At 37.0% G+C, this 12,639-nt stretch overlaps 1 protein-coding gene across 3 annotated transcripts in view; it reads left to right on the forward strand.

Moving 5' to 3' along the window:
* Positions 1-3,898, forward strand: part of LOC122813455 (E3 ubiquitin-protein ligase HECTD3-like) — a 770,789-nt gene extending 766,891 nt beyond the window's left edge. For all 3 annotated transcript variants that reach the window (XM_044085771.1, XM_044085770.1, XM_044085772.1), the window contains one exon: positions 3,654-3,898. In XM_044085771.1, coding sequence (XP_043941706.1) covers positions 3,654-3,709 — 56 coding nt within the window. In that variant the 3' untranslated portion in view covers positions 3,710-3,898. The remainder of the gene's footprint in view (positions 1-3,653) is intronic.
* Positions 3,899-12,639: the final 8,741 nt, after the last annotated feature.

Here is a 12,639-nt window from a genome sequence, read left to right on the forward strand (position 1 = left end):
CGATGGTAAAGCTGGTATAAAACTCAGACCTCTGTTAATAGACTGATTACTTCAGTGCTCAACTCAGTCTGTGAGATGTTAGCTACTAAATGTGATGGAGTCTCATTCAAGTCATGAATTTCTTCCTTTTTCGTTCCTGGCTCTGCGTTCTCTGGATCCTTTGGGTCTAGTTACAGCCATTGCATGTATATATATATATATATATATATATATATATATATATATATATATATATATATACACACACACATATATATATATATATATATATATATATACACACACACACACACACACACACACACACACACACACACACACACACACACACACACATATATATATATAGCACTTTAACTTGCAAAATATATGAAGATGATAAACATATAATAAACAACTTCAGTTTAAAACAAAAATCTAGGAACTAAAGAATGTGGACAAAATCACTCGAGCCGATACTAGCGCCTTCATCTGTTTAATAACAAGACTTCATCAGAACTGAAATATAATCCTTACACAAGCTTTATATAACAAACATAATTAGAATAATAAAGAGGCTGTTACAAAGTGGTAAGCACCAATAAGGAAAGGACATACAAAATCTGTACTGTAAAATATGACAGTTAAACAAACAAAATAAGTGTTTATACTGTACAGATAAGAATGGCACCAGCACAAAAGGAAAGAATGCATAAACATTATTGGTGCCATTTCAAAGCACACTTAATATTAAGTGATTCATCTAAACCTGAAGGGGCATCAGCATTTAATCTCAGTTGCCACATTAATTATTTTACTTCTAAAAGTGTGTTAATGTCACCAAAAAAGTGAAGAACAAAATCTAATACAAAAAATATTTAACTAACAAAATCAGGACAAGACATACTGTGTTTAGCTAATGCATTTTTATATCCCTATTCCTAACAGAAGCATGGTGTTCCTTTATTCTAGTGGACAACCTCCTAATAGTCTTGCCTATGTAAAACAAAGGACAAGTAGTACAAACTGCAGCATACACTATATACATGGATTTGCAATCAAAGTATTTATTAAAAGTAATAATGAAATTATTGTGTCTAAAAATGTAATCTTTCCCAATAAGGATATGCAATAGAAGCTACCCCATTACATTGATTAATGATTTATTTAAAGAAATTTCTTTTTAAGGCACACTAAATTTCCTGCTATACTGTTACATGGGTCATTCCTAAACATTCTACGGGTAACGATATACAGGTTCTCAATGACTCTCAGTCTGGAGAAGTGTCCTATCAACTGAATGAATTAGGGGCTACTCCCTTTTCTACCTCCAGTCAGGTTAATAAATTTGGATACTCCCCTATTCACGATGTTCGTGCAGTCACTGTTTTAGATAGACAAGTGAGCTTCCCTGTTCCAATATGTAGAGACACATTTTTTATGAAAGAAATTCTACACTATAATTGGGATATTCTGACCTCAAGTCAAGAAGTTTCAGAAAAATTAGATTCTGCACCTATTTTTGCACACAAAAGGACAAGGTTTCCAAGACTTTTATTTGAGAATAGAGACACACGATATATTTTATCGCAACCTACAATTGCTGACAATAGCTCCCCTGGGATGCATGCATGTGGATCTTGCGTAGTTTGTGCATATATCCTTATTGGGAACGATTACATTTTTAGACAATAATTTCATTATTAATTTTAATAAATACTTTGATTTTTTTGAGACAGTCTGCGTAGGGCATCTGTTTGAGGCCGGTAATCCTCTTTGTGAGGTATTTCTGCGGCCTTTCTAGTTGTTGTAGATGTCTTGTGAGGTACATACCAAAAGGGGCGTTGTACTCTGTAATGGGTCTGAGTAATGAGTAGAGGGGAACAATGACCTCTTTTTTCCTGGATGAAAAACATTTTGTGATGAGGTGTGCCACATAGAAGGATTTCCTGACTACAGTGGCGATGTATAAGTAATAAATTTATATTATTTTGAGCAGCACTCAACTCTGAAGTCTTTTCCCACCAGTGTGGCTGTTCTTGGTTTCTGGATTGATTTTGAGGGGTCACTTTTACCATGTGGACTTCTTCTACATGCAAACTAATATTACTGAGGTCCTATTTCATTAGAAAGGGTGCATTTTTGTTTACAAAGTCCATCTCAGAGTTGTGTAACTACTGACATCCACTTAAAAAGCCAAACTGTCAAAGGAAAAGTAATCCTTTTACAGAACAGATTCTAAATTCCTACTTCATAACTTTCTATATTGAGCTAACAGTAAAAAACTTTACACTAAGTACTTCTGCGCAGAATTCAAAGAACATCAGTTTGCATTTACTTTCTGGATCACCACCCAACATGCTGCTCAAGCCTCTTTTAGTCGCAGATCACATCAACACAATTCCATTCAGTGGGGAAATTGAACATCCAGAGGTGAAAGTAAAAAGCCTTACTCTACCTTCAAAATCCACTTCAGAGAGCTCAGCTACTGGCAAAGCCACTGTCCAGGGGTGGTCATACTTCTTTTCCACTTTGTTGAGATTATTTAAGCTGGCTAACTTTGTGATGTCACGTAGATATAAAATCATATATATTTAGAACTGCTTTGTCCATCCTTGTAAAATTATTGTGCATTACCAACTGTGTTATTCTGTGCACATAGCTATACAGGGCTTCTCATGCTCTGCAGATATGAAAATAGTTCAATGAAGTATAATAATCTCAGAGTTGAAGCCTACATACCTGAAATAATGCAGACTAGCTGGTGAAATGACTTTGTAACCGTTAAAGATGGATACATTAATATTTAAAGCATTGGAGACAGTTAATTCTTCTACTGTGTTTATATACAGAAAATGGCCAGTGACATGCTCACAATGGCATATATCTGAAGCAATCTTACAAAGTCCATCCTTCTTGGCACCAGAGAACAGTCAGGTATTGGCATTATATCTATGGCTCTGTCCAAAGAGAAAGGTGGCTACCACTGGGGCACTCGGTCTTTCCCACTGTGGCCATTATTCCTGTAATCCTGTCTCTTGCAATACCCTGGATGCACATCAGGTACATGTGTGTGTGTGTGTGTGTGTGTGTGTGTGTGTGTGTGTGTGTGTGTGTGTGTGTGTGTGTGTGTACAACAATGTGCAGTCATGTCAACCAATATCTGTATTCTGATCAGTCTCCATGCCAGTACCAAAAGCAGCACCTCAGTAGAATCAATAGAGGTGGGTGGCTGCTGTTACAATGACTTTTGTAAGGGTTGTTTACTGAGATAGAAAATTAAGTTAGTCTTAGTAGTCTGACATGACTCATGACTTAAAGCAGAAAGTCATTTCGGACAAGTATCAAAGCACAAATCAAAGAAGTAAAAAAATGAATGTAAAGCAATTTAGTATACATGACTTTCAATAATCATTGCCTATAAGTGTAAAAAAATGTTGCTGTCTGTGGAAAAATATCGTATTCATAAAGTGTACCTATTATTTTACAAAGGTTATAATGTGTTGAAAGCCTAATGTGACTTCATTTTCTGGGAATAATCTTCATTTCAAGGTCCATACAGATAAGTGCTCTACTCTGGTTAATAAAAGCAAATAAAGAAATGTATTTCTTATTTATTCTGTTATGTGCTAATGCAGGGCTCTGATACATTTTTTCTTTCTTTTTTTTTTCAGTGCACAGGTGTGTGAAGAGAAACTACGCTATGCAACCTATAACTGCTTGTCAATAGATGCTGATGGCACAGTTCACACTGATGAGTGAAGACTGGTGTTCATAGAAAAATCAATTAAACAGATGGTTCAAGTTCACGAGCAACTTTTTTAACACAGTAAAATAGAGCTTACAGTAATATATTCTACTGTTAATAAAAAGTTAAAGATTTTAATAATAAATCTATTTTCTCTTGAAATAGCCATGATTTATGTTTCTGTGTAATGTTATTTTTGATCACTTTTTAGTTGTTTAAAAGTCATTTGCTCATGATATCTCTCTCCCAAACTTCTGGTGCATAATTGCCCTATTGCTTTAAACACCTTTAATATGCACACTCTGTGCAGACCTACCCTTTCCTATCTGCCATCATGCATTGAGGGGTATACACCAGAGACTCCTTTTCTTTCTAGCTGTAGTGGCATGCACTGTCATCATGGTGATAAGCATAAACTGGCCACTTTTTGCCCATTATAAGTGGAGCATATGGAGTACGTCCTGCAATTTATGCTGAAGGGCTGGCCATTTAGAGGTCATCTGCCTGCACCCTCCTCTTAGCGAGGAGAAGAAAATCATGCTGCCCCCATAACAACCCTCAAGCTCACCAAGCCCACTGGTGGCACAGATAGATGGATGGATACTGCCCCCTGCACTTATGGCTGAAATGTGCAATGTTACTTTCATCTGACAAATTAAGAATACAAATTTTATGAGCTCCATCATATCGAGCTTATTTTGTTTACCCTTAGTGCAGTCACAATGTACAGAATATCTAGCCAGGTTCAGCATAAATTATGTTTCTCTGATGAATTCACATTAAATCTGGGCCATAAGATTCTAAGAGAAAGAACTGGCCAGTACAGCAAAAAATACGAGAAGCTTCACTGCAGACTGCATGTAAAAAAATTGCAACAGCTTCACTCAAACATATCTTAACTATTCAACCTTGACCAAGCCTTTTAAAATCAATAAGATAGTCAAAAGCTCAGTTGTAATTCATTTAAAATGTTAACCTTGACCTTGAGATGTGTCTCTAGCCTTTGGACTAGATGTCAGAATTTGGTTAAACATCCATTTTCTGAAATACCAAGATAACTCATTTTTATACGTTAGTAAAGTTTGGTCTATGCATTTAAATGAATCCCTAATAAATAACATGTATGCCAAAGGTTCTGTCCTTTATCTCCTGAGACAAAGCCAAATTATGTATGGTATAGCTCAATAAGATTTTTAATATTCTACCCCTTCACAGTGCAGCACCTGAGGTAACTACATCCAACCTTGATACTACAGGATCTCTGCCACAGTGCCCAACTCCCAAACATCTTTCACTGAGAATTTTGTCATTGTGAAATGTGAGCAAGTTTAACTTAACTTTGCTGTGTATTAACTTCACCTAGTCAAATAAATGCCTGCCTTGTACTGGAAAAAGTTGGCCACTGCCCTTTCTCTTGACCAAAAGATTACACTATATGTGCCAGTTACTTGCCACCCCTCCCCCCCCAGCTGCCAGGTTTCTGCATTCAGGAATGAAAGAAAAGCTGTTCTACTTTGTATCCCTCTGTTAATTGCCTTGCACTGGCTATAAACTAATTATTCTCTGTTATAATTTGACCGGAGGGTGGGAGGGTCACTGTAGTAGATTGTATTACTAAATATTCCCTCACTATTGTCTCCTGTCCCACTCAGTCACCATCCTTCTTTACAGTACAGGTATGTGTCATGTGTTATTACATTTCAATTCATTCTAAGACTGTGTAGAACAATGAAAAGACCTTGGTAGTGTGTTGTATTTGTATTAATTTCATTGATAATTGATAAGCTTTATGTATGTTGAGCCTGTGCCCTTTAAGAAGTATGTAATCTCTATTGCTAGTGTTTTGGTGTAAAGATCACACTTTTGATGTACTGGTTACTTAATAAAGCCACTCCTTGGCTTATTCTCAGCTTATCCTATATTCTTCCCCTCCTACTGAGCCATCTCTCAACCTACCATGATTTTATAGTAGCTCTCAACATCTCTCCACCTCTGACCTAACCAACTATTCATACTTCTTCCATGCACTCACCATTTAACACACTAAACCTATTTAATGACACCCCTCAACTTTACCCCAAATATAGTCTGATTAACTCCATTTCAACTCAAATCAAAACAAAAGTAAGCGAAAAAATACTTGTCAAAAAACAAGTACCAGTAATTCTCCAATATGCTAAGATCCTTCTAGGAGGAAACATTCATCTGTAATCTTGACCACATCTATTACAATGAACACCAAGGCAGTTCTCTTCCACACACTACTCTAACCCTATAACGGTCAACCTCAGTAATCTAACTTTTGCTGCCATACATGTTAAAAGCATACAAAATAAAATTGCTGAATTACATGCCTGTATTACCCAACATAAGCCTGATGTTCTCACAGTAACAGAAAGCTGGCTTAAACCCAGCATAAATGACTCAGAAATTACACACCCCCAGTTATAATATCATCCATAATGACCTTATAAAGAAGAATGGTGCTAATATTGCTTTAGTATTTCCAAACTACCGCAGTTCCCCGTACAACAAACCAATACCAACATTCAGCTCATCAGAGCTTCTTATTACTTTCCTGAAATTATTAACAAATATGAAATGGCAGCCATGGTGGTGCAGTAGTTAGAGTTGCCACCTCACTGCAAGAGGTTCTCCAGTTTTATCCTCGGCTGGGGTGCTTTCTGTGCAAAGTCTGCATGTCCTCTCTGTGGTCACGTGGGTTTCCTCCGGGTGCTCCGGTTTCCTCCTATATCCCAAAGACATGCTGTAGGTGGACTGGACACTCTAAATTGGCCCTAGGTGTCAGTCCGTGCATGTGTGTACCTTCTGTGGAACGTTGGGCACTGGGCTGGCAACTCGACACCATAAAACTACACTGCCAATCATGAGCAGACAAGGTGATCCACTGTGGCAACCCCTAACCAGGAAAAGCCGAAAGAAGAAGAATTAACAAATATGAAATACTATCCTTCACATCCCTCCTGGCAACAATACAGCTATACTGAAAGACAGCCTACATTGGATATCCATAACGATTCCATAAGAACAAATACTACTAGGTGATGTAAATGTCAGTTAGATGGACATAAACTCTAACTCCCCTACATCTAGCATGAACTTACTTGGTTTCACATAACTAATTAATAGCCCCATACTTTATAACAAGGCATCAAATTCCCTATTAGACTAGATCCTACTATCAGACCCTAGCAAATACACCACCACAGGCACAATGTGTGACTGTCAGAGTGATCATCTCCCAATCTATACAACCAAAGAAGGAAATTCTACATTGTTACTATTATGCAAAAAGCCCAGAATTCCCAGACACAAGATATACAAAATGATTAAGAGAAAAATTAGAGGAAACAAAAATGCTTCCACAAGAAAAACTGTCAGAAGCTTCAAATAAAAATGTGCACTTATTAATACAATAGATTTGTGATAAACAGTATATAGATCAAGAAACTTTGATCTGTTTGGTAAAAGAAGAATCTGAGGAAGTGCAGAAATATAAACAGCAAAACCTAGAGATTTTTGAAATGTATAAAAAGGAAATATGGACATGGGAAAGACAGATTTGATATGGTGCAATATTTATGCAAACGAGAAAGCCAAATTATTTTTATTTATTTATTTTTATTTTACATTTGTTGACCGGGCTAGTCTAACTGGACATATATCCGTTTACAGCAGAGGCCCGGGGAGAAAAGCTCCAGTACAGATAAAATCACAGTGATTTTTAACAATAAAAAATTATTCTTCATAGAATTATACAAGGTACAAGAGAGAATAGTAATAACATTTAAATACTTGTAAGTCAAGTTCTACAAAAAAAATAAAAACTAAATACTGAAGTTAAAATAATAGAAGGCATACCTTAAGATTCAACTCTCAACGCTAGAAGGTGTCAGGTAGGAGCTCAGTAAGGGGTCAGGAAGAAAAATAAGGTGTATTGAGACATACTTTCAGTCGGGATTGGTACAAGGACATAGCCATTGAGATGTAAGATGTTCTTTGATTTGTCTTTTGAACAGAGAGGTAGACTCTAGAGTAGCTATTTCTTGAGGGAGTAGATTCCAGTGTTTACCTATGGAATTTGAAAATAACGCATCCCCAGCTTTATTGTATGATTTAGTTATAGATACTAGGAACTTATTGGCAGAACGAAGTGTGGCTAGGTTCTTATAAGGAGAAATAAGTTTAGCCAGGCTCGGAGTATTATCAGGGAAATGAAGGGTCTTATGAATGATAAGTAATTGTTGGTAGAGTAAGTGGTTATTTAGTTCTAGCCAATTTAGTTGTTTGAGGTTGTGACAGTGGTGAGTTCTAAGGGGAGTAGCATTAATGAATCTAGCTATACTATTATAGCAGGTAGAGAGTTTGTTAATGTTATTTTTAGATAGTGTGATATATATAGCTGAAGCATAAAAAAGGGTGGAAAGCAGGTGGGTCTGTGCAATGGTTTTTCTAGCTGCTGGGTTAAGGAAGGGTTTAATTCTGTAGAGTGTCCCAATTTTTTTTATTAACAGCTTTAATAGTAGTGTTAATTTGGTCATCAAAGTCAAGATGGTTGTCAATGGTTACACCTAATAGTCGAGTGGTATTGTCGGGGTTAATACAGGTAGAATTATTTGAGGAGATAGTGAAGAATGGTGTAGGAGATTTATTTGTAGGAGTAAAGAGAAGAAGCTTTGTTTTTTGGGGGTTAAGGAGGAGGCAGTGCTTCATAAACCATTTTTCAACGTTATGAAAGGCTGTTTGGGTGATGGACTGGAGAGAGGAAACATTTGTAGCAGAGCAGATCAACGTCGAGTCATCTGCATATTGGATGCAGGTCGCTTGTGGCACATTCAAATAAAGGTCATTAATAAATAATGAGAAAAGAAGGGGTCCAAGGATATATTGACTCTGATGTAGTCAATATAGAGAAGGCAGCTCCAAAGATATTCAAAGAGAAATACAGGCAAAGTCATCAAGATATGAAAAATTTCACAATAAAAAAAATATCACAAAGAGGGAATGTAGAAAAGAAGATCAGTAAAGTAGAAGTTAAAAAAATAGAAGTTGAAGTTATGGAGTGTCTGCAAAGTGAAGGATTTGGTATAAAAGGTCTAACACAAGTTACACATAGCAAGATGGAGTGAGTCCCCAAAGAAAGGAGAAGCAGGAAGATCTTGAGACATCTGAAGAAGAAATATGGACATGGGAAAGGAAAATAGATTTAATATGGTGTAATATTTATGCAAAGGAGAAAGCAAATCTAACCAAAATGGAATCAGACATGGAAAACTTTACAATACAAAAAATAAGAAGACAAAGAGGAAAAGGAGATCAGTAATGGAGGAGTTAAAGAAATAGAAACTGAAGTTATGGAGTACCTCCAAAGTGAAGGATTCAGTGTAGAAAATCTAATTCAGAAAGCACCACAAAAGGATACAGCAATGGCACTCCAAATTAAGGGGAAATCAATGGAATGGGAAGCAATTGGTCATGTGCCATATGAAGATATTTTGGAGCCTTCCACAGAAAAACAGTATAACTGCTCACTTGGAGCTGAACAGCAAGGGAAGGAACAGGAATCTGTGGAAACTCTGATGCAGTCAATGTTGACAAGTGATAGGCCAGTGAGTTCCAATATAACACAGCAACGGATTATACAGGATGCAACTGAACAGAATGTGCCACAGGAAGATGCTACAAAACTTTCTATACAATTCCCACAGGAAATGGATAACAAATAATGCGCCCTCAATTTAGAAGAAAATGAGTTAAGAGAAGAGTTGCTTGATTTAATAGACACAGATATATTAAAATCAATGAAAGAAATAGACTGCAGAAGGCCAATAAATCTCAAAAAGTCAGAAGTTTGATAAAACAAATGAGCATAGTAATTAGAACTGTCCATAGAGATCCATGCAATATAACAAAAGTAAGCAGGATATATTACTGTGCAGCTAAATTAATAACTGATAAAGTTCTACCCCAAGAACACAGGGTAGTCAGGGAAAGGAAGGGGAGAAATCGAATACCATCATGGAAGTACTGAACAGAGAAAACTATAAAGCAATTAAAACAACAAATGTCACTGTTAGAGGAATATAGAAGAGGGAGCAGATCAACAAAAATACTTAGAAAGACAGATGTGGTACCGTAAAAGCAATGTGCAGTATTAGAACAGATCAAGATCTATCATCCACTATCACAAATAACAAAATAAAAATCTCAGCACAGGTGGAAAAACTTAGAAGATATGCAGAAAAATATAAAAGAAAAGTATAAAATAAGCATTTATTAATGACCCAAAAAAAGTTTTATAGAGAATATGGAAACAAGGTAAAAGGAATTGAAAGACTGCCAAAAAAAGAAGAAACAGATACATTTTGGAGAAGTATCTATGAAGATCCTGTGTAACATAACAAAGATGCTAAATGGATAAATGAAGTAAAAGAAAGAATAAGAAGTTTAAAGGTACAGGATATGAAATGGGATGAAGTAACAGCCACAGAGATTGAAACAATGTTAACAGATCCTCGTGGTGGTCAGCAGAGTAATCCAAGCTTCAGAGAGCTGAAAAAGTGACTTTACCTGATTTAAGTATATTTTTTGTGGCTTTCCACTTCTATTTATCTAGCAACTGTATTTCGCCTGCTTGCTGATACATTGTTATTGTTTATTCTGCATTTATTCTGTTATTGCACTTGTTTCTCAGTTTGTTACTTTTAAAATCTGTAACTGTTGCAAATTGTTTGTGTAGGCTGTGATAGCCGATTTATAGCATTTATAAGTGTTCACTGTATCTGTTTCTGCTTGTTTTCTGAAAAAAAAAAAATATATATATATATATATATCTCTTGTTTTCCCGCCTTACTGAGCTAGAATAGTCCAGTTTCAGAGCTTGCTGATCCCTGGACTTTGTTTGCAGTTCCTGTTACTGATTCTTTACCTAATTTGGAAGAGAGGAAGTTCCCTTGCTTACCAGTGGGAGTGGGAAGCATTGAGCTGCCTGTTGGTCCAGTTTTGTGAGGTTTCAGCCAGCAACTTGTAGTTTATTGGTCGTTTTGGGCCAGTTCCTAGCTTCTTTCAGCCCCCTGATATAAAAAGCGGGAGAGGCGGCGTTTTTGGCTTGTACCTACTCAGCACAGATCCTCGTGGTGGCCAGCAGAGTAATCCAAGCTTCAGAGAGCTAAAAAAGCGACTTTACCTGATTTAAGTATATTTTTTGTGGCTTTCCACTTCTATTTATCTAGCAATTGTATTTTGCCTGCTTGCTGATACATTGTTATTGTTTATTCTGCATTTATTCTGTTATTGCACTTGTTTCTCAGTTTGTTACTTTAAAATCTGTAACTGTTGCAAATTGTTTGTGTAGGCTGTGATAGCCGATTTATAGCATTTATAAGTGTTTACTGTATCTGTTTCTGCTTGTTTTCTGAAAAAAAAAATATATATCTCTTGTTTTCCCGCCTTACTGAGCTAGAATAGTCCAGTTTCAGAGCTTGCTGATCCCTGGACTTTGTTTGCAGTTCCTGTTACTGATTCTTTACCTAATTTGGAAGAGAGGAAGTTCCCTTGCTTACCAGTGGGAGTGGGAAGCATTGAGCTGCCTGTTGGTCCAGTTTTGTGAGGTTTCAGCCAGCAACTTGTAGTTTATTGGTCGTTTTGGGCCAGTTCCTAGCTTCTTTCAGCCCCCTGATATAAAAAACGCTAAACACGCGTTTTTTGGCTTGTACCTACTCAGCACAGATCCTCGTGGTGGCCAGCAGAGTAATCCAAGCTTCAGAGAGCTAAAAAAGCGACTTTACCTGATTTAAGTATATTTTTGTGGCTTTCCACTTCTATTTATCTATCAACTGTATTTTGCCTGCTTGCTGATACATTGTTATTGTTTATTCTGCATTTATTCTGTTATTGCACTTGTTTCTCAGTTTGTTACTTTTAAAATCTGTAACTGTTGCAAATTGTTTGTGTGGGCTGTGATAGCCGATTTATAGCATTTATAAGTGTTTACTGTATCTGTTTCTGCTTGTTTTCTGAAAAAAAAAAAAAAATATCTCTTGTTTTCCCGCCTTACTGAGCTAGAATAGTCCAGTTTCAGAGCTTGCTGATCCCTGGACTTTGTTTGCAGTTCCTGTTACTGATTCTTTACCTAATTTGGAAGAGAGGAAGTTCCCTTGCTTACCAGTGGGAGTGGGAAGCACTGAGCTGCCTGTTGGTCCAGTTTTGTGAGGTTTCAGCCAGCATCTTGTAGTTTATTGGTCGTTTTGGGCCAGTTCCTAGCTTCTTTCAGCCCCCTGATATAAAAAACGCTAAACGCGCGTTTGCGCAATTTAGCGCGGAGCTGCTACCGTTGCAAACTAGGACAGCACCGGTTAAGCAGATTTAAACTATTAGGGCTTCCTAAATTCCACTCTTCAAATTTTCCCTTAAAACTACCTTCCTCGAACTATACTACTGATCTAATCAGCATATCCTATAACTAAATAGATCATCTCTACCTGACTCTAAGTAGCCTATTCTGTATCTGTCAAACCTAGCACTTGCTCCTACAGTACTTATCACCGAGATACAGCACTCTTGTTATAGATAGTACCCCAAAAAGGCGAACCCCATTTCTCGGACACCCACATCCCACGGAATCTCTTTTTAAAGTTTTTTTTGTCTATTCCTTCTAGCATGTCGAGGGATCAGTTGCTAGTATCCTCTCCTTCTCAGCTGGTGAACCTGGGAATATTGAGGCAATGTTACAATTGCCTCATGTACTCAGACAACCCTCTCCTCCTCCCACAAAACACAAATACATGTGAGAGATGCAACTATACGGCCAAACTGGAGGCTGAGCTCTCTCAACTTAGGACTGGCAAGACCAGACAGGAGGAGAAGGTCACCACACACACTATAGACCCAGT

This window comes from Protopterus annectens, chromosome 10.part0, assembly GCF_019279795.1.
Source record: "Protopterus annectens isolate FY-2018-M chromosome 10.part0, PAN1.0, whole genome shotgun sequence".
NCBI lineage: Eukaryota > Metazoa > Chordata > Ceratodontiformes > Protopteridae > Protopterus > Protopterus annectens.